Genomic DNA, 26,549 nt, shown 5'->3' on the forward strand with positions numbered 1-26,549 from the left:
TCAGGTGCTGAAACAAGAGCTTTTACAGAATACAAACATTGTTCTCTGTAATTCCTCTGCATCTGATCCATTCTGATGGCAAGGGACAGAAACTATTTGTTGCTGGGTTTCTGGATAGGCTCATCATGAGTCTCAGGTTTGGAGAACAGCTTCCACATGTGATACGATACCATGAAAAAAGGAACATACATAGTTGCTTCCTTAAGAAATCTGATTCCACTGCAGTGTTTGTGCAAACTATTTTCACTTTGTTCCTGTAGAGTTTTAAGTTTCTCTTTCAAATTAGAAAAAAATAACCCATAAGTAACTCCTTTGGGTGTGCACCTGCAAACAAACTCACATGGGTGCCTTTGAATAGCTTGTTGCTTACTCATGAACACAAAACAGAATTCTGTTCCAACCAGAAAAGAACACTATACATCACAAAGTACCTATGAAGCAACTTAAGCTGTCATCAGCAAAAACATCCGCTCCCAGTACTCATCCCAGTGACTCTGGGGACAGAGAGAAGCTGTTGGATGGGCTTTGGGAAATGCTTTGGGAAAGGGATAGTGCAGGATCACAGGCCAAAGGAATGACAAACCGGGAACAGTATCAGAATATGCTTCAGAGCTGAGGGCACAGACAACTTTTGGGGCCCTCCTTAGGCAGTTCACACCAAAAACAATGCTATTTTTTACTGGAGTAACAAGGAAGGGGAATGCAGCACTCGTAGATTAGTAAGAAAAACATTCTGACCATCCTGATGGGAGCAGGAGAGATACTTCTCCACAAGAAACAGCTGGCTGCAAGCAGTGAATAGTTTTTCTCTCCTCAAAGGTTACCACTTGGACTCTACAGAATGCCATAGAGTTGCTGGAGTCTCACTGAAAACGGCATTTCTTCTTGTCCATAAAAAGGGTCAAGAGAGCACTGTCAGGGCTTCCTTCCACCACAGCCATAGAGACTCCATTTTTACAGGGAGAAAAAAAGAAAGAGACAAAGAGAGGGAGTAATTGACAAAGTACTGAGTTGCTGAGTGCAGGAGGGGAGCTGGATCAGATGTAAATTTCGAAGTTTATGGATTGGCTTCCTTGCTAGTCTTTCACAGAGGAAAGGAGAAGGGGGATGAAGAAGAAAAGGTGAGGTTTTGCAGAGCAGTAATCTCCATATATTTTGTTTATTACATGGGTGGCAAAAATTTCAGAGGCAATTCATTTGTCAAAAAAAAAGACGATACCTAAGGATGCTGAGAAAGTGTAAGCTTAAGAATATGGATGACTAGTGTTTTGAGGCCACAGCTAAGTTAACAAGGTTCTAGACCACCAGAGGAGGCAATTGCAACAACCAATTACAGGTCAGGCAAATGAAAAGGCTATTAGAAAACAAGAGTACAAGAAGCAGAAAATACTGTTGATACATGCACCTATGGGGAGACTTCATTCACAAATTGAGGGACAAATCCAAAGAGAAATGCCAAAGCCCTTGTGCCATCCAATGGAGTAGCAGGCATCCAGTAATGCTGAGGATTTCCCCATACCACTGAGGCTGATACATCATGAAGAAGGCAAGGAGATAATCCAACCCCATTCTTGTGCCTTAAAGTAATGAAGTTCTGATTTACCCAGGTCTAACATCCAGCTCTGTTCTCCAGTGCTTCCTAAACTCTTGACAGCCTCATAAACTTTGCCTTATGAGGCTACTCCAGTTCATGCTAGTGGGAATCATCCCCTAAATCCTTCCTGCTTTCTGACTACTGCCATGAAGTAGAACAGAACTTTTAAGGGAGAGACATGACATCATACAAATTTATACCAATTTAACACTACTGAGGGAACTCAAATGGGAGTCTCTACTCCCAAATACAGCTCCAAAGCCTGTTTCCAGTGTTTGAGAGAAAAAAGAACAAACAAACAAAATTCAACCAACCAAAAAACAACAAATATGTACCACAGTTGTCATTTAGACCCCAATGAATCAAATGCATTTGTACCAAAATAATTATTTGTTCTAACCTGTCTTGGAAATCCCATATATATATATATAGACACACACACACAAATGCATAAACATACACTTCTCCAAGTAATGGACACAATACCTGCTCTAGGTCTGCTGCTCTTCTTTTATTTTCTCCGGTGGCATCTTGATAAGGTAAAATGAAGAGTTCAGCAGATGTGGGCAGACCGGGGAGCACTGAGACCAGAATATGCTTGCTTGAAATACCTGTTGCCTGATATATAGACAATTAATGGACACATAAACAGTGGGGATGGCATTGAATGCTGACAGCTTCTTTGCTAAGGTATCACAGTGCTTATACAAATGATTTAGGGTATATCTGGTATAAAAGGGTGAATCTCATTAAAACCCACTGCAGGTAAAAAGTCAGGTATTAATAATTTCCTGATCTACATTATTTTAATATGTTCTCCAGTAAAATATACAAGGTCCTAAGGCAACAGTGATAATCAAACATGCTAAAAGGAGCTCCTAAATAACAGTTGCCTATGGTACTATTCACTTTGTCTAAACTGTGCTATTTTAAAGTTATCTGACCATCCCAAGTTAGTCCCTGAGGTTCTTCATTTAGTCAATGTTAAGAAGCCGAATGTTAAAGGACAAGGTATGTGGGCAGAATTGCACTCTAGAGGTGTGATTAGCCAAAACATCTTAAAAGCCTTGTGGACACTCTGGAAGAGAGAGATGATGATGAATCAAGTTAGAATCCCAAAAGTCAAGCAAATTCTTATAATTCACATCCTGGGTCAATTCCACAAGTTAATGAGGGTCATTTCTTTCTTCTTTAGGCTTTAAAGATTGTATTAATCTGCAACTTTTTTTATCTTGCTGGCTGATAATCTTAAGCAACCCGTCTAAACTCAGATATGCCTTCAACACAAATTAGTCAAAACTCAGAAAAAAGTACCCCACAGGCATCATGATCAGGGTCATCTCTGGTCATGGGTTTCAGCTGCTGTTACCAGGACATAACACAATCAGATTGCAGAGTTCTTCTCCAGAAAAGGAGCTAGTTTGGCCTCCAGGAAGTTTTGTCAGCAACAAGGAGGAGAAATATAGTTTGTGGAATCTTCCTCCATTGCCTCTTTGTGTTGTAGATTATCCAGCAAATGCACTTAAGTGCTGAATTTAGTAGGTCACTTTTTAAAGGAAAAAAAGTGCCCTCAGATATAAAGGCAGACCACAGCAGCTGGAAGCAGCACAGAGATTCACCTGCAGTCAGGACTTGCAACCCTCTCAAGACATTAATTGGACCTACACCTCATGAATTCTTCTCCCTAGTAGTTCAGGAGCAAAGACTTGGAGTGCTGCTCATTGAAGGAAATGATGGAGAGAGAACGAGGAGTCAGTGGAACTGACTACACATCACCATTGCCTTGGCTAATTCTGTGGTTGTCCCACACATGACTGCTGGCAGCCCAGGGAACACCCTGAGGAGCTGTGGAGAGGGAAACATCCTCCACTGTACGCCAAGGACAAGCACATGGTTTTGTTGCTGTTTTTTTTTTTTTTTTTTTTTAGTATGGATTTAGGAAAGAAAAAAAAAAACAACTACAACAACATAAATATTCCATATTCTTTCCAAGTATTCTGTGAAGCCAGGGCTCACATTATTTGTGCTTGCCTAACAGGTGGTTTTAAGATATCAGGAAAAGGACACAGTATTAGCAGTTAATGGAAAGTCTTCATTTTCTGAGGCTGGGAATGATTTGTTTTTATCTGGAAGCTTTTGGCTGATCTACTCAGTTTATTCTTGTCTTCTTCATCAAAAGTGGGAGATAGGACTCAGAAAATCAATGATCTGAGCAAATAATTATGATCATAATACATGTAGGATATTTTGTGATAATCTGAAATTATCTCTACATAGAGAGAAGATCAGATTTTAGTAGAGAGATATAATTTCTTATGCAGAATTTTTATCCAAGTCTATGGTACTCCGTAATAAGAATGTAATACTTTAATAAAAGTTCATAAAAATTCTATAGCACAGTTATAATTTCCTATTGAATTATTTAGTTATTCAACTCATTTTTTTACAAGTTTACTTAATTGCTGTAGAAGTCTATTGGTTTTATCTTTAATTTTTACAGGAACTTCGCACAAAGGCTTGTTTAAGGTGAATCATTTAGCTATGTAAAGAGGGATAATTAGCTATCAATTTTTTATATTTTTTTACTCAACAAAAAGACTCTCTTTGTTTTCACTGCTCTGCTTTTGAATGTAGCCTTGGTACTGTAGTTTTATAATCCTTTTTTATGGCTTGATTTTGTTTTATTGAGTTGTTTATATTCTGAAAATTCATTCTGAAGATAAATGGATCCTTGAATACTTGATACTGACATAAATAAGTCAGAGGAACAAGCTCTAGGATTTTTTTTTTTCTTTCCTCCCTCCTCTTCTCCCGTGTTTTGAGGAAATTGAAGAAAGGAGCTCAGAAACAACCCAGACAAGTTTGTGTACAACTGATTATTGCAGTGTCTGTCCAGTCTGTTTACATAGATAATGCCACAAATGAACATATAAACCTGCTAAAACCAGCTACAAGCCTTGCATCCTTTCAAAAATCGGAGTAAATTTATTTTTAAAAAAATGTAGAAACCTTGTTTCAAACAGTTTCACTATTTTTCTGCTGAGCTGGGAAATCCCAGCTGTCTCTAACTTTTCTTAGCCTCTCAGTTTGAAATCCAAATCTTCAGCCACACAAGAATATTTTTATGACATTCTGTTCTACAGTTAAAAACAGAACTTCAGAGCTTCGCCACAGTGTTGATGGGATAAATAGCATCCAATCCTGACCCATGATCTTCATGCTACGTGAAAGACATAGAACACTTACTGTGGTGCTCTTCTATGTAACAAAAAATATTTTCTTTTTGGACTCTCAAATTTCCTACAGCATATTTGTAATTCCATTAGAATAGCACTACTTTCCACTGCTGTATATCAGTAAAAGAAGTAAGAATTGCTATGCATCAGTAAAGACACTTGTACAGCCAGAGATAGGTATACGTGATTTGCTTTCTATATGCCCACTGTCAGTAAAAAGAATAAATGGAAGACTGACTCTGAGCACCAGACTGTCATAGAATGGGATAATGTCACTTGTCTAAAATGCGGGAGTCTGGCCTCCAACATCAGTCTAACTGCCTTTCATAGTTGGTAGAAACAGAAAGACACCTTGCAAGAAGAGCTGATCCAGTTCTAATGTAGGCACAAAGTAGAAATTAGAACCATTGTAATGCAGGTTATACACATCGCTTACCTCCACCAGCGCTCTCTTGACTACTCTACTGATGTCCCTTCTCCACTCGGGGATATCTGGATTGTAGTCATCGAGGTTCGGAGAGAATGATAAGCGCAGGGACTGAAATTGCTCTGCAGATACAATGACACAGTGGCGAGTAAACACTGTGAAATGCCTCAATGCCGCACCAGTGGGCAGAACCTACTGAAACCTGCTGCAGCTCATGTTTTGCTTAATTAATCTGAAGGTGATGCACAGACTATCAGAGAATCCAGCAGCGTGTCTGAGAGATTCACTGAGACATTTGGAGAATCTGAAAGATTCACTGCTCAAGTGTCACAGAACCAAAAAGGCCGCTGGGTCCCTACTTTAATGGATGAAGAGCACTGGAAAGAGCGCTGTGTCAGGAATGTAACTGAAATGTTACTTTCATCTTGACTTCTTGCAGCAGGCAAGCCCTGTGAAAGCAGCTGGGATTGTACTCTCATAGACATGCCGCAAACACTTGAAATCTTAACTGGAAGGGGGCAGGGATAAAGTTGGGGAGAGGACTAGCCTTGGCAATACACTTCTTAATCTCTATTACTGTTAACAGAGGTGCCCACAACGATCACTAAGACCATGTGCTCAGTAGAAACACCTAAAACTGGGATTCCCAGTGGTTCTTAGAGTACATCTACACTATATGATATAATATTTGTGTGCCCCAACTGCCTCTGAAACCCAAATACAATAACAAATCAATACAGGTTTCTATACAGAACTACAGCATACAGCATTGACTTCTCTTTCAAGCTAAACAGCTTTTGCAAGAGTTAAGAGGCCTCTGCTGGCCAAAAAGGGGGAAAACTAGCTCACAAAATGACCTAACATTTTCACAATCATGTCCGATGGCCAAATAGTCATAGAGCAGATGCAGAGATCTCTGGGAAGGAGATCAGCCTTCTGCAATCACCTCAATCTGGACGAATGTCAGTCAATCGCCTTCAGAGATGCTATGCTGAACAAATAATACTAAAACTGATATTACAATCTCAGTCCAGGCATTCTGGAATAAAAACCTCATGTTGCTGCCAGGTAACCTGGCTCTGCAGCTCTTGACTATGGAGAATCCTATGCAAAATGAAGCAGGGAGGGCTCACCATACACAGCTATAGTCTTTGTGTCCTGAAGGATGGCGTTTCCTGCTGAGACCTGAACGGTGATGGTGTTCATCCCTTCCACAGAAAATGTGAATGTGATGCTCCCTTCCAATGTGATCAGTGGCTGCAAATATATCAGAAAAGAAGAAATAAAGTTAATTTATCTGAAAAGTAAAAATGAGTTTGGCTCTCTAGCCTGTTGGCATGGTTTGGAGAGTCAGTTCCAGCTTGGAAACTTAAGGAACAGAAAGGGTCCTGTGACATGGAAGACTATTTTCTGGAGATGGCCCAGGGATCCAGGTAATTATGTCCTCTGGAAGCTCAAAGTAAGTTACTATAATTTCGAAAGGAGCTAAGTTATAAGACCCCAATATTTATTTCCCACTTAGCATGCAGCATATTCTGGAACCCATGTTATAGTGTCCATCTTTGCTGTGGTCTCCAGAGAGGCCCAAATCGTAATATGATGACCTGCAAGACTCACTGCTCAGGTGTCCCACGCTTTTCCCATATCTAGCTGTCAGTGATTTATGGTCATCTCAAAGAGGTTGTGACACAAACAGAAGGCAAATTAAGATTTCTCCCATGTTATTCTTAGCCATAGAGACATCACTTTTGGACAGTGATGGTGTTTAGGGAGGACACAGATCTCCTCATCCTGTTTCACTGTACAAAACCAGTTCATCAATGAGTTGTGCCTCCTTTCAGCAGTCTCTGCCCTAACTTCTGTTTTCACTTATTAATGAACTCTGGGTGAGATCATCAAAGCACCCAGTATGAAGTCAAACTCTGTTGCTATTGTAGTCTGTAGTAAAACTCTGGCTTCAATGAGAACAGAGGTAGACCAACTCTGATCACTTATGAGCTTAGCAGATCAGAGGGAAGGTTAAAAGGTGACAATTGCAGCCTGTGAGTACCTATAGGGGGAGATGACTTCTGATAGTACAGAGGGTTCTTTAATCTACACACAAAGGCATAACAAGATCCAACAGCTTGAAACTGTAGCTAGATAAATACAGACTACAAACACGGTGCATGTGTTTAATGCTGAGGATAATGAGCTGTGGGGAAAGAGTTAGGGGAGAGGGTAAGAAAGAGAAGCAGTGAATTCTCCATCATCTGAGAAAAATTATTAATGCAAAACAACAAGAAGTCACTTTCTGCCTTAATCATAAAGAGTTAAATAAAGCAGAAAGTATTGACGAAAATCTCTGATGACCTGCATTCCACAGAAGATAACCATGTGTGGTTCAAGGTCCCTCTTGGCTCTACAACATCCACGAGAACCTCTCTCCTCAGAGACTAATTAGGTTCTCTGGGTACTTCATCCACAAAGATACAGAAAATAACATTTATAATGCCTGTGCAGATTTACCCGCACCACAGGTACAGAGGTGACAGAAGGTGGTGCATGCTGTTCTCATAACTGAGCAGAGCTCAGAGGCAGGGATATATTTTAATCACTGGTAGCACATGATAGTAAGGTCTTCTCGCACATGTGTTTTAGCATAGAGTGTGGGGGCTCAGGACTGGGCTTAGCATTTAAGGGAAGGCACAGAACTGATGGCAATCTCTACCCTTGTTAGTCACCAAAGAAATGAGGTTTAAACTCTAGGGCTGTGTAAAGTCAATTCCAGATATAAAATCAGCTTCAGTTTGAAACTTTAGTTTCCTGAACCCAACCCCCAAGCTCAAGCTTTTTTTGTTGTTGTGTTTTGTTGTTGGAGTGGGGGGCACTGGAAACACGCTAGAAACTCTTCTGGATTTTGATTCATGACATCTACCTTGGATGTAAAGACAACAAGAAAGCTATTGGCAATTTATGTAAAATGGCAATAAACACTACAGCTAAGCCACAGCAACAAAGAAAAAGCGGTTCTTACATTTCAATGTTGGTACATCAAAGAACCCTTAGCTTCTCAGTCTCTGGTTTTTCATTTTCTTGCATGTGTGACTGTTTAGAAGCTTTCCCAGAACCATTTCTCCCTCCCTGCTCAGTCAGAGAGCTCCTCTGGTACTATTTTGATCTCAGTCCATAGGGAATACAAACCTCTGTGTTGTTCCCAAACCACCAGACGTAAGTAAGTGTTCCCACTTGGCTTGGCCACAGCACTGTCGTGGCATTGACCTCCTTGTTCTTTGTGGTGACAAATGGCAGAGATAAGTGAACATGTTCCAAGGGGCCTGCAGAGACACAAGCAGCAGGTGAGCATTTCCTCCCTCTGAAATGTCAATCTGGGGGAGAAGGGAGCTGAGGGGATACCCACTGGTTTAGGGGAGAGGTCTTCAAAATCATTGTGAGGCATGACTGTTAATGTTTCAGCTTGGTACCATTTCTAGAGAGACAAGCTTAAATCTGCTCCTCCTAGAACAACAGCTACTGCTGTACCTGGGAATGCAAACCTTGGGCTCTTCACTGAATGAACATCATATACGCTGGGATGTTATATACAACTTTATATAGGCAGAACCTTGCTATGTCAATACCGTCTTTACTGTGAAGACATAAGAATGTGCAGGACAAATGGCTTCAGTGAACATGAAGCATCCCTAATGCAAACTGCTATGATTTGGTGAACTTCAGCAGTGGTGTATCTATTCATATCCACTGAAATTCTGTCTGAAAGCAACTATTCACTGAGTGCCTTCATTTTAGTGTTATCTTATACTCCCTTCTTTTCTTCAATAAAATCTTTTATTTCTTCAGTATAAACAGAACATAATTCATTAGACAAGTGACATTATGCCCAGGGTTACACATTTCCCATCTTCTGGAAACAGATGGGCCTTTGTTGCTACATCTTGTCCTACAGATTATTTTTTAAAATGTGTTCTGACTGTTCACTTAGAGAAGAAAGGAACAGTTGTCCTGAGAGTGACAGAGAAAGGAAAAAAAAGAAACCCCAGGTGACATGTGGACATAGGTTTCTTAAACAAATTAAGACCACATATACATGGTCTATATCTGCAAGCTCCCCAGTGATGAGAAGCAGAGACCACAGCCTGAGATTGCATTGTCTAGATGGAGCTGCGATACATTGCTAGAGGATCTTGTGTATTTCAGGAAAGGATTTTTCGAGACATATGCCATGCCCGTATTACCATTTAGACCATGCTTTTCAGCCTAAAGGAGCATCACACATTTTGGAGCAAGCACCCTGTACCCTATACAGCACTCACAGGCAGAGAGAGACAGACAAGCAAAACTTCTCCCAAATCAGACTGTATAAACAATTCCAGCATAAACAAGGACCAGCATCTCTGGCTTATTACTGAAATGCAGCTTTCACTGGATTGTAGACACAGCTGCTGCTTAACTTGATGCAGCCCAATTAAGAGTTATCCATGATCAGACTAACCAAGGCTCATTTTTCCTTTTATAATCAGGAGTAAACACACTTCTTGAAAATTCATGAGAAGCCAGAATTTCACCCTTATGATTTTAATGGCATTCCCCTGCTCAGACACATTTCCATGCCTGCTCTCATCAAGACCCTGAGACCTGAAAAATGGCTGCTTCTCAGGCTAAATATTTTGCAGGTCTAGTATCCTTCGGGATGTTTGTCAAATGCCCAATATCAGCACAGCCTAACACTGTGAAGTGACAGCAGAGACAGTGGAGCCCAGATAAAGTCTAATACACTCCAACATAACTGCACAGTTGCTCCGAATAAATCTCAAATAATCCTGCACCGCAGAGGGTGTTCAGCATCTCCTCAGACCTCTACCATATGGTGGCCGTGAAAGAACAAGAAAGTGGCTCAAGCAAGCCAATTCTACCTCACTATTTCTGTGCAAATAGATGATGGGTCAAAGTGGCTGAAATGCTGAACTATTCTCTGGCCAGCAGATGGGGATAGCTCACTCTGGATAGGCCCTTTGCTTGGTAGGAGACTGCTTTCTCCCAGGTAAGTTTGAAGAGAATTCATTTCTGAGCTTCATGCAGGCCCATGGAGACTACAACCTTCACCTGCCCCAGGAAAAAACTGTGCACAAGTGCCAGATAACAGAAATGGTGAAGCTTCTCAAAAGGTTCACTTGAGCAGGTGATGTTATTCTGAAGCATTCAGGCAAATACATAGCTTTCCAGAGGAAAATTCTGACCTGTGAGGATGGTTCAGAGACAGCTTTTTGGCTGGAGAAGCAGTTTATATATAGTTTACAGTCCATCCACCCCAAAATGCTCCTGCCTCACAATAACCTGCATTTCTGGACCCCTGGACCAACTGCAGCAAAGGCTACCCTGTGCTGGCGCCATGGCTGCAGGAGGATGAGGAGGGCACGGGATGGAGAGTTCACTGATCTTTGAGATCACAAGGACTGTGGGACAGTGCCTGCAATTTTCCCCTCAGCAAGGCTGTTGGCCACAGGTAGGGAAGGGTGCTGAAAGGCCCAGACCTGGCTGTAGACACACGTATTAACCTGGTAACAAGCGGGTACAGTTAGTAGCCCTTCCTAAAACTCCCTGAGCGTTCAGGCTGCACACTGTGTTTCTCTGGATCTTCACAATGCAGTGTGTGCATCTATTGTAAGGACAGGTATTTTCACAAAACTCCACAAAGGTTAAGCTCATACACCCCCAGCAGAATGGTCAGCAGAGAGCTGAGTGGCAATGCAAGCATTTAAACAGGATTTAGAAGCTTCTGTGGATCTGGGTGTTAGGCTCTGGAGGGGACTGGATTTACTGTACGTCTCTGTCCTCAGCAAATCTATTGCTACTCTGAGCGGCACTATGCTCAGTCCACAACCTGTTTTGAAGTCCCTAGTCCTTGTCATGTAGAGAAAGGTGAGACAGATTCCTTAGAGCTGTCACTTCTCCAAGGGTTCAAGCACATATAATCTGGGCCTGGCTACAATGATTAAATCCTATGCTGGGATTACCTACGTGCAATATGGAAACATACACTATCAGCTGCTAAGTCACAGGAACGTATCCGAATATTGTTTATTTCCTGTACCACTTAAACAACCAAAACAGTCCTTAAGATTTCAATTTATCAAGAAATTGATTAAAACAGCTATAAAGCAGAACACCATTAGGAGTGAGAGAAAAGGCTGGACACCTGTCTTCTCCTTCCACTTTGCAATTGTTGCACAAGAAAGCAGTTGTTGCTTTACATGGCCTCATTACTTTGCAGATAGGCTGAGGGTTTGCAATGGTCCCCATGGAATCATCTCTTGTCAAACAGCAAACAATTACAAACCCTGCTTGCATGAGGCTGTCAGAACCTCCTGCGAAATATCAACCACCAAAACACTTCTCCATTTGTTTCCAATGACCTTTACAAAGAGTAAAAAAAAAAACCAAGACAACTCCTGTTGAGCTGACTTTCATAACCAGCAGCAGTGAGATGGGGATTTAGGCATTCAGAGCCCTCAGCAGCTCCCATGATAATTATGCAAGCACACGCAGAGACACAAACTTGAAAATGAGTCCAGAACTGAAGATATTACACAAAAGTGTATAAATGCCTATTCTGATCAGAGGTCTTTTTCTCTAGTCTACCTAGGATGATATTTGAGTTACTAAAAATAAAAATCAGTAGCTTTCTGAAAGCTCAGAGTTCAGCTTGATTCACCAGTTCCTCAGCATAGAAGTGATATAGGCTAAGCCCCCAGATAAAAATCGCGAGCTTAACGATAAGATAATTTATGAATACAGTTATTTTTGCAAGGTATTACGAGCCTTTCAAACATGCGATGTGCCGAAGGATTATGTGACATAAATACTTGCCACAGACAGGGATCTATCAGGTTAAGGGAATCATAAAAGGTACACTATGATGGTGAACTGAAGGTCCTCTAGAAGGGAGGCATTCAGGGAGATATTTGCTACTGCTTCTCTAGTGCTTCCTCATAAACCTCCTGTCTCCCATGGCTATACCTCCCACTGCTCCCATCTGTCGATACAAAGGTGCACCATTAAAGAGCTGCCCCTCTTCCCCTGAAGAGGCAGCTGTATGAAGTACAGCTACGAAGTACTTTAACTGGGCTAAATATATGGAATGTAGTAAATTACCTATATAATAAATGGAGTTAATTTGGTAGAGTGTAAGTGGAATTTCTGTAAGCATAACTTTAAGTTTTGGAATTTCATTTTTCTCAGTACATCTGGCATACAGGCAGGCAGTTGAAAACATAAATAATTGACAAAAAAAACCCACTGTATGCTGTATGAAAAAATGATGGTCTAAACCAAAATCCATTAGGGATGTTACAAAATTTCAACAATAGGTTGACCCTTTGGGTCCATAACCATGCACTAGAAAAAATATGAAAGAATACATTGCTGGTTTTATGCAAGGACTTGAGAAACATTGCAGTTGTAAATCAGAGGCAGTTGAAGTATTAAAAGGTTAAAAAGAACAGCAGAAGAGCAATGTGAAGATAATATTTTTTCTTGTAGTACTCTTTAACACTAAGATTTTAGTTCCTATGACAACGAAAAGGTTTCCATCGCAGATGTGGTTGTATTTCATTAGAGAACAAACCAGATATATAAAGTAAAAGTCAAGGCTTTTAAAAGTTATTAAAGATCCGAATGTCTTTGTTTTTCTGGAAGTGTAAACATGCTAATGAAGGTGCATCTCAGAAAGGGTTGGACACTCCTTTGAGGTGTCCCAAATAAGACTATGCAAATTTACAAGTTGAACATGATATAAAAGAAAACATCACTGTTGCTTGTGGCTGCTCTCATTCTGGACTCCTTTGCTGGAGGGAAGACAAACACTCATAGTATCCTATCACTCTGCTCCCAGCTGCAAAGCCTCAAATGTCATCTCTAAGCACAAGTAATTTTGTTTTAGGAATGACAGGAGCTAACAACTAGTATGAACATACATACATGTAACATGGAGGTAGAGGACAGCGTTGTCAGATCCCAGACTGTTTTCCACCAACACAGTCACTCTGAATATGCCCACATTCTGGTAAATATGCTTGATCCCATCTTCTGTTGAGCTGAGATTGGCATATGACACAGCGATGCCATCTCCAAAATCCACCTGAATGAGGGATCTCTGAAGGTCTCCCTGTGCGAATAGAAAAGAGAAACTGTCAGAATGGATTCTCCTGTTTTTTTGAGAAAGATTGGATCAGTGGAGTGACCTAGACCACAACTGGAGAATAGTCACAAAGTCTGATGTTGCCAGAGGAAAAGTGGTCACTTCATCAACTTGTTCAGCACTCAGTAGAGAGTGACCCCCTTCCTGAGGCTGACTCAGCTGCACGGTGAAGGAGGTGTTCTCCAACGTGTCTGTTGTAGCCCTACTTTGCTAATCACCATGGCAATGGGGGATCATCTGGAAACTATATTGGCACATTCCCCTGGGTTTCCTTTTAGCGAAGAGTGAGGTTGTAGTGGGGAATGGTGCTCACCCCAGCAAGTCTCCAGGACATGGGTGGCTACTGATATTGCACCAGCAGTCTTTGGAACAACCCACATTGCCAGCTTTTGTATTTAAAACCATAAAAAGTAGAAAGGTAAAACTGAGAAGTCCTTGGGGAAGGGTCAACCATATGAAAGTGGTGGGGCATCAAAAGAACTGCTTCAGCCTCACATGATAATGACAGCTTACAGCAGTTTATGACTTGCTCAGTGGCCTGATTTAAAATGAGCTGGATTTGTGTTTATTTTGGAACAGCTACCAGCACTACTGACACTAAGTGTGACCCTTTATGCCTGCCTCAGAAGGGAAGGGCTAATGAATTGACAGAGCTGATTAAACTCTTCTCCTCCTGCCTAGAGATAATCCCATTGGAGTAGGTTTGTGGTATAACTCGGACTGTCACTTTGTGACATTGGTCTCCTGGGCTGCTAATCTAGCACGTTCCAGAATTGTTACAACAAATAAATAAAAATCACACTTGAGAACTAAAATCATAAACAAAGACCATCACCACAAAACAAAAGCCAAGGATATCAGGGATCTGTTCTCTTTGTACCAGAATAGGGTTCTGCTAATGTGAAACAATCTTAAGATAGGTTTTAATCTTGCACTTGTAAAATTGAATTTCAGCCTGGTGTACACAGCTTTGTCAAATGCAACGTCAGAGTCACTCAGCCTTAAAAGGCTTTTAAAAACCAAACGAGGGGAGTGATATATTTCCCTTATTCTGCTTTACAATGAACAATTTTTTTTTGTTGCAAACCTGTTTAAAAGACAGAGAAGTGAGTCACACTTGTATACAAAAAAATCATGGTAACCTATGCCTCATATACGAGAAAAAACTGCAAGATATCTCATATTACAAGGCAGTGATATGCCTATGGTAAGGGCAGTTTCTGACAGCCAAATAGTTACACAGCCTACACTGACCTATATAACAGCCATGCCTGCTATAGATCCTCTCCCTTTTGGGTAAGATGCAGTACCTTGTGCTAACTTCAAGCATTCTTGCTCCTTTTGAAAGTTCCCTTTAGTGGCTCTGTGGGATGCTATGCTGGGTATGTTCATGCTTGCTGGCTGTTGCCATGGAGCAGCTCACGCCTTCTGGAAGAATGCCGGTAAATTAATAGCTAAGGGCTGTTCATAAAATTGGCTGAAAGGACATTTAATTTACTTTGGTTTCCTTTTCCTTTTTGGCATGTTTGTTTGGTTGGTTTTGTTTTTCTTTCCCTTGAGGAATAGCCCTCTGGATGACCAACTGGAATGAAAGGTACTCATGTAAACAGTTGGTATCAGGCAGGTTTCCACATCAGAAAGGGAAATACGTGTGTGTATGAGTATAGGAGAGAATTACAACATAAGCTTTATATTCCTCATGTTCTCTTGGTCTTTTTATAACTTGTTATGAAGGCAGAAATAGTGGAATCTTGCCTGAATGGAGGATGGGAGGAGCAGAGCTACACCTGGGGATGACAAGCGAGACACATTTTCCCAGATGTTCTCTTTTTACAGGCTGAAGTTGTAGTCATCATGCTGCCCTCACACCCTGCTGGAAGCTCAGTTTCTTCCAAATAGATGAAACAAAAACAATGGTGTTGCTCTGTTCTGGAGGATCTGAGACTGAAGGTGTTGGAGTGGAAGGTATCTGTTAACAGAGGCACATGGCTGGAGATTCCTGCAGATATCTGATATCCCTCCTGGTGTCTCGAAGATAAAGACAGCAACTCCCTGTTCTCCTCTTGAGAGCACCAATGATGGCAAAGGAACCCTAAGCTGCTGAGACATTACTGAGAAGTCCAACCTGAATATCCTATTAGAATGAAACATGGTGATCTTGCACATTAATGCAGCTCCAAGTTGCCTCTGGGTAGTTCTTAACTAAGTTTCTCTTAGTAATTAACTTGATAACATTTGGAGTTTTTAATGACACATTCTCAAACCTCAGAAAGGTGCCTGAGCCATGCAAACTACTAAGGCCTCCATTCAGCAAAGTTCATGGCAAATTTTCCATTGAATGCTTTACTACAAGTTTAAGCACTTGCTTACATTCTTCTTTGAGACACAAATCACTGAGGCAAGGGCTCCTACCTGTTTTGCAGAGAAGCTCAAACCAGTCCTCATGAAAAGCCACTAGGAACACAGTAGATGGTCTTAGGTATGGAATTATGTCCTTTGTTGGGCTGAGTTACATGCAAGAAGATGTGCAGTTTGGTCAAACTGCACCATCATAGTGACACTACTGGCTTTATCATCTCTGAGTATATTTGAGATCATGCAGTTGAAGTCTATTTTAGGTTCAAGTATATTCCTCTGCATATTCGAGGTAGCATTGGAAGATGCAAAGGGTGACAGCATTTTAGAGCAGCCCTGTTTCTGCAACTGTCAAAATTTGTGCTCTAATGAGTGTTTTTTCTCTTCATTTTGTCCAGAGCCACAAAACCCACAGTGTCTACAGGTGTTGCCAGGCAAGGTAGCAGCTTCTAAGGCGTGCAAGATTTAGATTTCAATTTTTCTTCTACATTCCCTAGGGAGAAAAGATGCTGACAGCCACATCTGAAAATTCAGTTAGAGAAGAGCTTCAGCTATTGTTCCCCCAGTCTTTTTCATTTGTCTTGGCCTTTTCTGTTTTGTTTCAAAACCCTTTGAACTGGAAATACATTTTCCACTCAGTAAGACCCAGGCTATAACACTTTCCTGAAAATGCCACATTTTGAAAAGCTGACATTTAAAATTTTAGCTTAGGAAGCAGGAGAAAAAAGTCAGAAAAACAAAGAGCCTGTTTTTTGACTTATTTTAATATTTTTATCTGTGCCAGGTAAGAGCACAGGCAGAATAAGACAGGCAGAGTAAGCAGGTGAGCCAAAATCAAAACATTTCCCATACAGCTCACACCTGATCTACATCAACCCCAGCTGTCTCTGCCTCCGGCAGCTCTCCAAAGCCATGTGCAAGTGGCTGTTTTACCAAGAGAAGTTTTGTTTTGCAACAATTTGATGTATATACATACATCTTGCAAGAAAACTCTCCTGTTGCTTTTTCCAACTGCTGCTTGTCATTTTGACAAGCCAAATACCACATGATAGGGTTTTTCTGAAGCTTTTAGCTCAATTAGGCAGACATAAAACTCCCTGCATCACTTGTGCAGCGACAGCAAAGCACTTGGACTCAGTCAGCACCAAGCTGTCTCTGGGCAGCCTCTCTGGCCTTCACTGTAAGAGGTCTTTAATGCTAGTGCTCTTGGGCATCAAGGGCAAAATTTGCCCAGGTGGCTGTTTGTGGTGATAGCTCTGCATTCAGCTCAGTATTTTAATCACCCTAAGCTAATCACCAACCAGTTGCAATAGCTGAAAAAAAAGAAAGTATTTTTGATTGATTTTTTTTTTTTACCTTCTATTAGGAACATACAGTATGCACAATCTTGGATATGACCTGAAGTACACCACAATCTTGATAAAGCCTTTAGTCCAGCCAAAGACTTATGCATATGCTGAACTTTAAGCACATGAGTACTTCTTTTACCCTGAAAAGAAGCTCTTGGAATTAAAAACAAATTTCCCAAGGCCCCATATTATGCCCTTTACCTATACAACATTTTTTTTTTACTAAAATATAATTCAGAAATTTCATATTTTCTAAGGGATTTTCTCATTAAATGCCCGGGAGGTTTCGAAGCATATATAAAAGATTCTCCTCCCTCCTTCCTCTCCCTGGCTTCCTAAGTCAAATGCGCATTTTCGTTGCATCTTACCAAAAGAATAAATGTCTACAGTGTACACAAGATTTGGATGCTTCCAGAAAACTCTATGAAGCTTCCTGCCATGGGATCTATCAAGAAACAGCCCATACAATTTGCAACAATGTTTTTACATTTTGATTACTTTATGCAGCTCTCAGTATTGTGGTGTGAGACGTGAGGCCCACATAGCAGGATTCTCTCTCAAACACTTCATCTGCATCTTGCGCAGAAGGCTGTAATACTGAATTTTTCTTATGGAATTCCAGCATTTGTATCTAAACAGAAGTATTAAAACAATGAAACACAGTTCAAGGGTCTTAATTTTGGTTCCCGTGATTCAGTTCTGATTTTTAAGTCTTCAATTATGTACTGTCTTTTGCATCTTCCTTACACATGTTGATTTTGATGTAATTATCCTTTGCAAGAGACATATCCTGCTGTTGTTGGATTGACTCCATGGATTAATGTTTTGTGCTTTCTTTAGATTAACCTTTTTCCCTCTTCGGTATTCTCCTGTCACTATCAGAAAACATCCATCAAGGATATCTCTGTTGCAACAGAGTATCTCTACACTTGGGCCACATTTATTCTAGGTCTGTTTGAAGCATATGCTTCATTTTAAACAGATATTTAAGTCCAACTTGATCAAGTACTGAAAAACATGCTTTCCTGTGTAAATTCCTGCTTTCAGAGATGTTCTTAACTTTTTAAAATCAGAAACTGAAAGATATATATCCCTTATCAAATAGCTTGATACTTCTCACATGTGCTTCATTCTGTAGAACAAAACAGTTAACTGTACTAACCGAGCTATTCATTCCACCTGTCACTTGTGCCAGCTCGACTCACTTATGAGTTTTTTCTACAGGAGCAGATCTTCTGTGCTCCACAGGAATCAATAACTACAGTGTCTCAGGATTATGCAGAATAATTAAACTGGTGTGACTGGGGGTGCATTGGAAGACTGTAGTGCTGTGTGTCATCATGAAGGCAAGGTCAACTTTCATACATTTTTGTGGAATTTCAGGAGTGGATTTAAAAATGCATGAAAGGCTCTGATTTCTCCCAACCAGCTTTTCATCATCAGTGACACAGAAAATGCAATTTTAATTCAGATGATAGTGGTATGAGGGAGGGGTTGTACTGATCTTTCATCTGTGTGTTAACAGGAATGTGATGGTGTTAGTAGGATAAACAGCCATGATTCAGCACGTACAGTGAAAGTTAGGATGAAGGTTTCATATTTCTGTAGTTATTACTAACTAACTTGTGATATCAAAGGGAGAACACAATAGGATACCACAAAAAAAAAAATAGACACCATGCTTTTAAGTACTACTAGCTTTGCAACTTTGATTTGGGTACATCAACAATCAAAATCCAAATGCTAAGCTCATCTCCAGAGACTTCAGCTGAGCTGAATTCCGAATTGCAACAAACAACAGTGCTGAGGTGGGAAATGCTAATAGTAATGTCCCCCAAGCAGGGTCCCCAAGTTCATTAAATATACTTGAGACACAATGTACCTTGTACAGCTATTTATTAACACTGTCATTAGAGAAAACCATAGTGGTCTTTAGGAAATCCAATTCCATTTGTATATTCACATGGTGAGAGAGAGTTCTCTGGCCTTCTGAACATTAAACACATAAATGAAAGGCACGGGATGCATGAGAGAGAAAGCAAAGCTCTATTTTCAAATGAGGCGATAAAAAAAGAAGAAAGGTTAAGCTTCTTACTCAAGGCCATGCAGAAGGGGGTCAGAGTGTGGTTCAGGAATGAGTTCAGATAGCCTGAATTCTAGCCCATGGCTTGAACTGTAGGAACAAATGAGCTTTCCCCACACATTAGTCTAATCCAAACATCATACAGCAGCAGCAAGTAGTCAAAAGCAAGCCAAAATCTACTCCCAGTGGAGTGACTTTGTCAAGTGAGAACTGAGGCAGCCCCGGAATGTCAAAGACTTTTGGCTGTCATTTTATCAAGATAGAAAATAAATCAGAGGAGGCAGTTTCTCTGTGAATTATCTGTAATGAAACAGCCAAAGCCCTGAACCTTTCTGCCCTGAATGTCTTTACCATCCAATTCCCCAGCAAAGATGTATGAACAATCAGATGAAACAAGTTTGAAAGCCATTGTGTTGAACAGTGTTGTTCTGGAGGCTGCAGCTTTCAGTGTCTCTGCCAAAGCAGTACAGCAAGCACAAGTGTCTGATGTTCCTACAAATAACTCAAACACACAAATAACAATTGGGTTTCTGACAGGCGAGAGACCCACACAACCATGTGTTGAGGAAGCCACTCAGAAACAACATCCACTTAATAAAATCCCTCTATTTTCTACAACAGAGCAGCAAAATATGTCAGGGACATTGGGTTCAAGAACTTCAGTAGCAAAAATGGCTCTGTAAATTTTGGTCTTAGGTTTCTTTTGTTGCTGTACAAAAAGAAAGTGAGGATTTGGGTTGTTTAGGTTGAGAAACAACTCTGTTGTGAATGCTGAAGTGAGACAGGTATCAGCCAGGGGTCTGTACATACAGACCAGGCCAGGCCAAAGAATTAACCTTTAAACTGGCAGAATTTTGAGGCACTGGGAGAATTTGGTTTTAAGCATAACTAGTTTTCTCCTGTGCTGGTATTTAGTGACAGAGATGCTGTTGTTATTCTGCTTTGCTTAATGAAAATTTAAGAGCAAAATCACCAGCATAAGTATGGTGGTCTGCTTATTAACCACTTCTATAATGCTTTGTACAATGGGACACATGCTAATTATATAAGGAAATATTGATGTTTCTTGGCTGTTGTCACCTACTAAGAATATACATATGATTGTACTGAGATTAATAGGAGAACTAACCTGGACAAACCTATCCAAAGTTATTAAAAGTACAAGGTGACTTTGCAAATGGTTTTTAAGAAGTCAATCAGAAAACCTAAAAGGCGACAGGAAAGTTACACCATTTTGGAATGCATTCCAATCATTTAAATATGAGTTTCTGGTTGTTACTACTTCTAATTATATTTATGTGCTGCCAGATATATATACACCTCACAAGAAAATTTCTTGTGACTTGGGGTTGGAGAAACTGGGCCAGAATCCCAGCTCTCAGAAATCAGCAATGCTCTGCACACTGCTGATTCTGGTACCTGCCCCCTTTTTGCTTGCATTGACTTCAGTGATTATTTTCTTTCTGTGTCTTTTTCAATAGAAGAACTCTTCTGAATGACTTGTCCTTGTTTTTCTCCTCAGACATCTTTTACTGACCTTGTGTCATTGTTCGAATGACACAATCCTGGCCCTTAGCATCACCACAGGCACAAGCAGGCTCTACAATAAGCCTTTGTGCTGTGGTCCCTGCCCTTGATTCCCAAACCTGAGTGAAAATCAGTTTTTTACTGCCACCATTTGCTTCTCCCTCCCTTCTTAGCAAATGCCTTCACTACAGAGGTACAGTCACCTTTCAGGGCCTGCAGTGAGCCTCTGCAGTTCGTTCTTCTTTCCAGACCCAAGTGGGACCTTAGGTGAAGCAGAAAGTCCTAGAATGATACTAGGAGCAGAAATCTCAAACAAACTCTTGCATCTTGGCTCAACAGCTTCTTTCTCTCCTTTTTTTTTTTTATTATTATTATTTTTTATTTTTTTTTTTTTTCCTGCAGGCCAAGTAGAATATAAGCATGAACAAAGAGATCTGGGAGGCTGCAGTCTATGGAACCCCTGTCTGAGAGGGATATGGGAGACGTTAAAGATGCAAGGGGATCACAATACAAGCAAAGGACACTGTTTTTTTTCCACATCCTAAAAGATACAGAGTTTGACACAAACTAAAGAAAGAGTTCCCACCAGGCTGAAGCACTTAAAAATATTGACCACCATTCCAGAGGGCAATGGTTGAACAGAACACATTTTCTTCTTTGTTGAATATTTCTTTTGCTGCAATATCAGCCTGAAGTCATTGTCAGATTGGGTCCGATTCACCCAAAAGTTTTGTTGGTTGCTCTGTAAACTCTTTATATTGACAAATCTAGGAGCAGGAGGTCAAGATTCATCTAGCAGGGAGAGTAATTAGAAAGGCTGGAGGTTGAGCAATACTGTTTCAGCCCTCAGAGCAGTTCCTAACCTCTTCCTTACCAGATAGACTGAAAGAAGAGCCCCTTTTAGATCTCTTCAGAAGCTGACTCACTCAAACATGCTTTATGTACTCCCTGTTACACAGCATGAGAAAGACATCTCCTGATGGAAAAGGTGTTGCTTCCTTACTCTGCTGAATACTGAAGAAGGGCTATCAAAAAGATCAGAATCAATAGCAAAGACAGAACAATTCACAGCAGACCCCAAATGATAAAGTGCCAGGGGTATTCTTATAGGATATGTAAGCTGAAGCACACACAGAAGGAAGAGCAGGACATTTGTCTTGAGTTTTCCACACTGTGGATGATTGTCTCTTCCTCAGACTATTGGCATAATTCTTTGGTAGTTTCGTGACTGACTTCTCAGATTGCACAACTCCTTCTCTCAATCCATTTTAAAACTTTGCTGAGAACAGAAAGGTGATACAATGAACACTTTTTTGGGGGTATATAAGCCTGAAGACTTTGAATCTTGTTTTGAAATTTTTATTCTTAATCTTTAAACACAGAAATCAATAACTTATCCAGATGAAATTCTATGTTTATACTGTTATGACAGCATCTACAGTAGCAACACTATATGCCTGTCACTACTGAAATAAAGTGACCACATTTAGGAGAAAATGAACATTCAGGTCAAACAATTGCTTCAGGTTAGATATGATTTATTGTATGTTATTGCCTTTACAAATCAAGTCACCTGTTTGCTGGAGAAAGCATCAATAATAAAGATGTAAAAAGCCCAACACATGCCCTATAAAACTCATCTCCAGAGGTCATCCTCATTTCTCTTTCCTCACTACACATGACATTTATTATGGAGAGGATCAGAAGTAATTTCCATGAATGATCTAAGCTGTAAAGGGATGTCCATTGTGCCTCAGTGTAAGGGCATGGATGTTTTAGGATTTATTGGCCAGCTACACAGAAAAAATGGGTAGAAGTGTAAAGAAATCAAACTGGATCAGGGAAAAAGAGAAAATAGATACTTTGTGAATTTTATTATGTGGGACCCTACAACTAAATATGGATAAATAAGTACTTAAAATTAAAAACAGACAAAAAGATTCAAAGCTTTTTTTTTTTTTTTTTTCTGAAATTAAGGGAGTAGAATAGTGAAATACCAAGTTAGTTACAGATGTAACAAAAACACAGGTTCTGATCAGAATCTGAATCAGCTTCACATTTGAAAGCAATTTTAGACTTAATGCTTCTCTTATCTGGAGATCTCATCCACAAACGCCTAAACAATTGGTACCAACTTGTGCGATGGGGCCAGATCTTCACATTAATTTTAGCCATGTTTGGTTGAAAGGCAATGGCAACTGAAAGTGGAAATTGAGCTTCAAACGAAGCAAGAAATCAAAAGCACACTTAAGGGTGGGGATCAGGATTCAAAGCTGCACTCTCCAGTTCTACTGTGAAATTCACAGACCAAATCAGTTCCCAGTTTTTATCAACTTTTCCCGGCTAGTGCCGTATGCACCACAACACTCTTCCAGTCCCACCAACCCCATATATCACCATTACATTTTATAGCAAGCTCCAGCCCAGCTCCAGCATGGAGCTGACTGACTTTATCACACACTTTCTTGGTTCACCTCTTCACCACTTTGCAAACTTTATCTGACATAATTCAGGCTCAAACACACCCATGGGACCGGGGATGCAACATAAAAATAGAGCCTACCTCTTCCAGCTGCACCAGGAAAGTGACGTTGTGTCCCTGCTCGGCTGTCAGTTTGCCATCAGATGTGACTATGCGAAGGCCCTGGGGGGCTTTGCTGGGACATTGCTGGGGTTTTGCTGTGTACCGTTCCCTCACACCATCCGTGCAGTTATTAGAAACAACTTTCCGGTATCTGCAAAGTGAAAGAGAAATCTGTGCAAGATGCAGACAGGGAGCACAACAGTATTAACTGGAAAGAGGAAAAGATTTTTGAGGTTTCTTCAGACTCAGGAGATTGGAAGAAAATGTATTCTTAGATATATTTTAGCATTTGACTCAGCCAAGCTTTCATCGTATGCCTAACATACAAATACCTAATAGTGGTGTTAATCACATGCAACGTTTTCCTGCATAGTACACCTATATTCCACACATTAATGAACTGCATAAAACATTAATTTATATGATGATCTATGATACACATTTAATAAAGTTAAAAATATATGATATACATACATAGTAGGGAATTATATTCAATTGTTACACTGTTAGGCATGGTTAAACAACTTTTCTCACATGCTATCCACCCCTCAACAGCTGTGAGGCAACTCTCTCTACAGATGAAACTCTCCAGAGCTACAGAAATGAGACAACCGAAGAAAGAAAAAAAAAAAAACAAACCAATAGATTCTGCCTCTCTTTGAGTCTATAAAATGCCAAAAGACAACTTGGATTCATTTGTTTTCTTTAATTGCTTGCATCAGAAATGAAGTTTAAGGTCAGTATCTTTACTTAAATTACATTTTCTGTTGACTTCAAAGAGGGCAAAAGAATAATCAGTATCTGGGCTAGCTGCCCATCTATTGCTTCTGTTCACATATATATCAGTTTAATTTCTTTCTTCTGACTTGTTTTTCACCCTTTCTGCCCCACCTGTTACCACATGATTTCAATAGGAGTATTATCAGAGACTTTACTGACTTGGGCTTTGATTTAGAGTTTTTGCCCAAAGTTTCTTTAAGGCATCCTTTTTCAGGGAAAGGTCTGGACTATACATGGTGGAAATCTGGAGGGCCAGACTGTGCACAGTAACAAACTCAATGAAGAAGAGGTCCCAAGGGCTTTTGCCAGCTTTGAGACACTTACAGTAAATGCAATCTGTAGTTTTCATTGGGTTAAAGTCCATATGGGTGGTCTAGCTGGAAAAAGTCTGGTGTGCCACTTACCCAGTGCTGTTGAGATAACTCTGTCCAAGGCTACAGTCTTTTGACAAGGAAGATGGATTATACCAGAAAGCTGGTAAACACTGCCCATTGCTGTGACGTTCATATCCATAATCACTGTTTTAGGATTAAAAGAAACAGTGACATAAAAACAAGCAAACAAAAACAAACAAAAAAGCAAATACAGGTATTAGCTCATACTTTCTTCATTTGATACAAGTTTTGATTTTCCTCAGTCTGATTAATAGAATTTCTGCTTTTTTAGTTGATTTACTGTCAGATTCTTCATCCTACTTTAGCTTTTTTGGGGAGCAGAGTTACCTTGCATACAGTATAAATAAGCAGAATGAGACCAGGTAGTTCATGAGGTATTGCATTATCTGTTCTCTCTCTGCAGTCTAACAGTGCTTCTCAGGCTCAGTTCTAGACAGAAATATATAATAATAAAAGCCAGAGATACAAGATAAGTTCGATCACTGCTACCTCAGTCATATCTTAGAAAACTGAAGTGCTAAACAGTTAATTGTATTTGGAAACTATATCACATGAGCTGTGAAGGAAAATTTACAGCTCTGAGAGAGCTCTTGGCTGAAGGCATTAACAGTATATTTGATAACGGAAAGGAAGGCCATGATCTTCGATTCTGTTTTTGTTTGGAAGAGGAAATGCTACTAAAACTCATGTATTAGAAACAATGAGTCAAACTGTAATCTTCTTTTCTCAATTTGGGTTTAGCTACAACTAAATTTTGTTTTGTTCCACTAAAAACAAACAACAGTTCAAACTGGTTTTGATTCCAGGTAAACAAAAACTCTATAAGAATTGTTATTGTGGAACAAATAAACAAAAATACCCCTTTAATCAGTATTCCATTCACATGTGGATTTACTCTCCAGCCCTTGAGTAATGAGGACTGTGTGGTTGGAAAATCATTCTTTTTCCTTTTACTGGCTTTCTCCATAGCCATAACAGAGAAGTGAATGGGATGTCATTTCTGAGAACTGCTATACAGAGTCCACCATTTTCATTCTAATATTCCAGTTGCAACATGATCCTTTATCTTAAAAAGGCGCTTCTTTGCAAAGCACCTTTTCACCTATCTTTAATGTCTTGGTATCAAGTAGCCTGATATTCTAAAAAAAGAGGATTAGGGCAACAATAGATTATGTGATTAAAGGCTCATCTCTGTACATGTAAAGAAGCAGAGAGGAAAAACAGGCAGCAGAAGAACCTTAATAACCTGGTCCGAGCCAGTGAAGCCTCTTCCCAGCTTCTCCCAGGGCTGTCACAGGAAAGCCATCAGCCCATGACCAGAGTGAAACCTATGAGATTGTCAACAGCAGTGGATCTCCCCAAGATCCCTTTGCAGATCCCCGGGTGGAGTTATTTCACACAAGGGTATGAGGCTCATTATGTCAGGGGATAGAATCTGGCATCTCCATTTCTGTTTTCCTGGGTGAGCAGCTATCTGTTCTATGTGTGTGTGGTGGCTTAAGTGTCAGTAACTGGACTCAGTCACAGGCGTCCATGTGCCCGCATTGTCAGCAACTGGAGTGACTGAAGCGTGTGCACACTGTGTGGTGACCACCAAGGTAGACAAGTCAGTGACTAGGCTAAGAGATTGTGAGCTAGGTGCTGATGTGGTCATAAGTCTGGGCTGCATACTAGTTCTGTTAATTGGTTACTGGAAAGACCAAGAGGTCTGGAGGAATAGCTACTGGTGTAAACACATATAGGTCTGGACCTGCTCGTGAGGAGACCTGTTACATGTGCATATGTCTATGCACAAGGCAAATGGTGACATCCAGTTGTCAGCAACTGGGGAGACAAGGCATTCAGGGGACAGATACTGGACAGATGCGGGTGTCCAGGGCTAGGTTCTGGTGGGATCAATATTGTATGTTTACAGCACACGTATTTTCCACAAATAGGATTTCATGTTGATTAAACAGAAGGAGAAACAGCATGAGGCAACTGGCACTTGTGTCAGGGATGCACTTTCTGTTTGTGCTAATC

General features: G+C 40.4%; 1 protein-coding gene across 1 annotated transcript in view; it reads right to left on the reverse strand.

Annotated features, from left to right (window-relative positions):
- The window catches only part of SORCS1 (sortilin related VPS10 domain containing receptor 1), a gene marked incomplete at its 3' end in the record, with an annotated part of 285,174 nt that overhangs the window by 15,958 nt on the left and 242,667 nt on the right, over window positions 1-26,549 (reverse strand). Inside the window, exons 17-23 of the mRNA XM_080347835.1 lie at window positions 24,537-24,650; window positions 23,332-23,503; window positions 13,235-13,421; window positions 8,441-8,574; window positions 6,391-6,514; window positions 5,267-5,379; window positions 2,081-2,212 (exon numbers count right to left, since the gene is read on the reverse strand). Of these exons, the coding sequence (XP_080203961.1) occupies window positions 2,081-2,212; window positions 5,267-5,379; window positions 6,391-6,514; window positions 8,441-8,574; window positions 13,235-13,421; window positions 23,332-23,503; window positions 24,537-24,650 (976 nt within the window). The remainder of the gene's footprint in view (window positions 1-2,080; window positions 2,213-5,266; window positions 5,380-6,390; window positions 6,515-8,440; window positions 8,575-13,234; window positions 13,422-23,331; window positions 23,504-24,536; window positions 24,651-26,549) is intronic.

The sequence above is a fragment of the Nesoenas mayeri genome, assembly GCF_963082525.1.
Source record: "Nesoenas mayeri genome assembly, chromosome: 7".
Taxonomy (NCBI): domain Eukaryota; kingdom Metazoa; phylum Chordata; class Aves; order Columbiformes; family Columbidae; genus Nesoenas; species Nesoenas mayeri.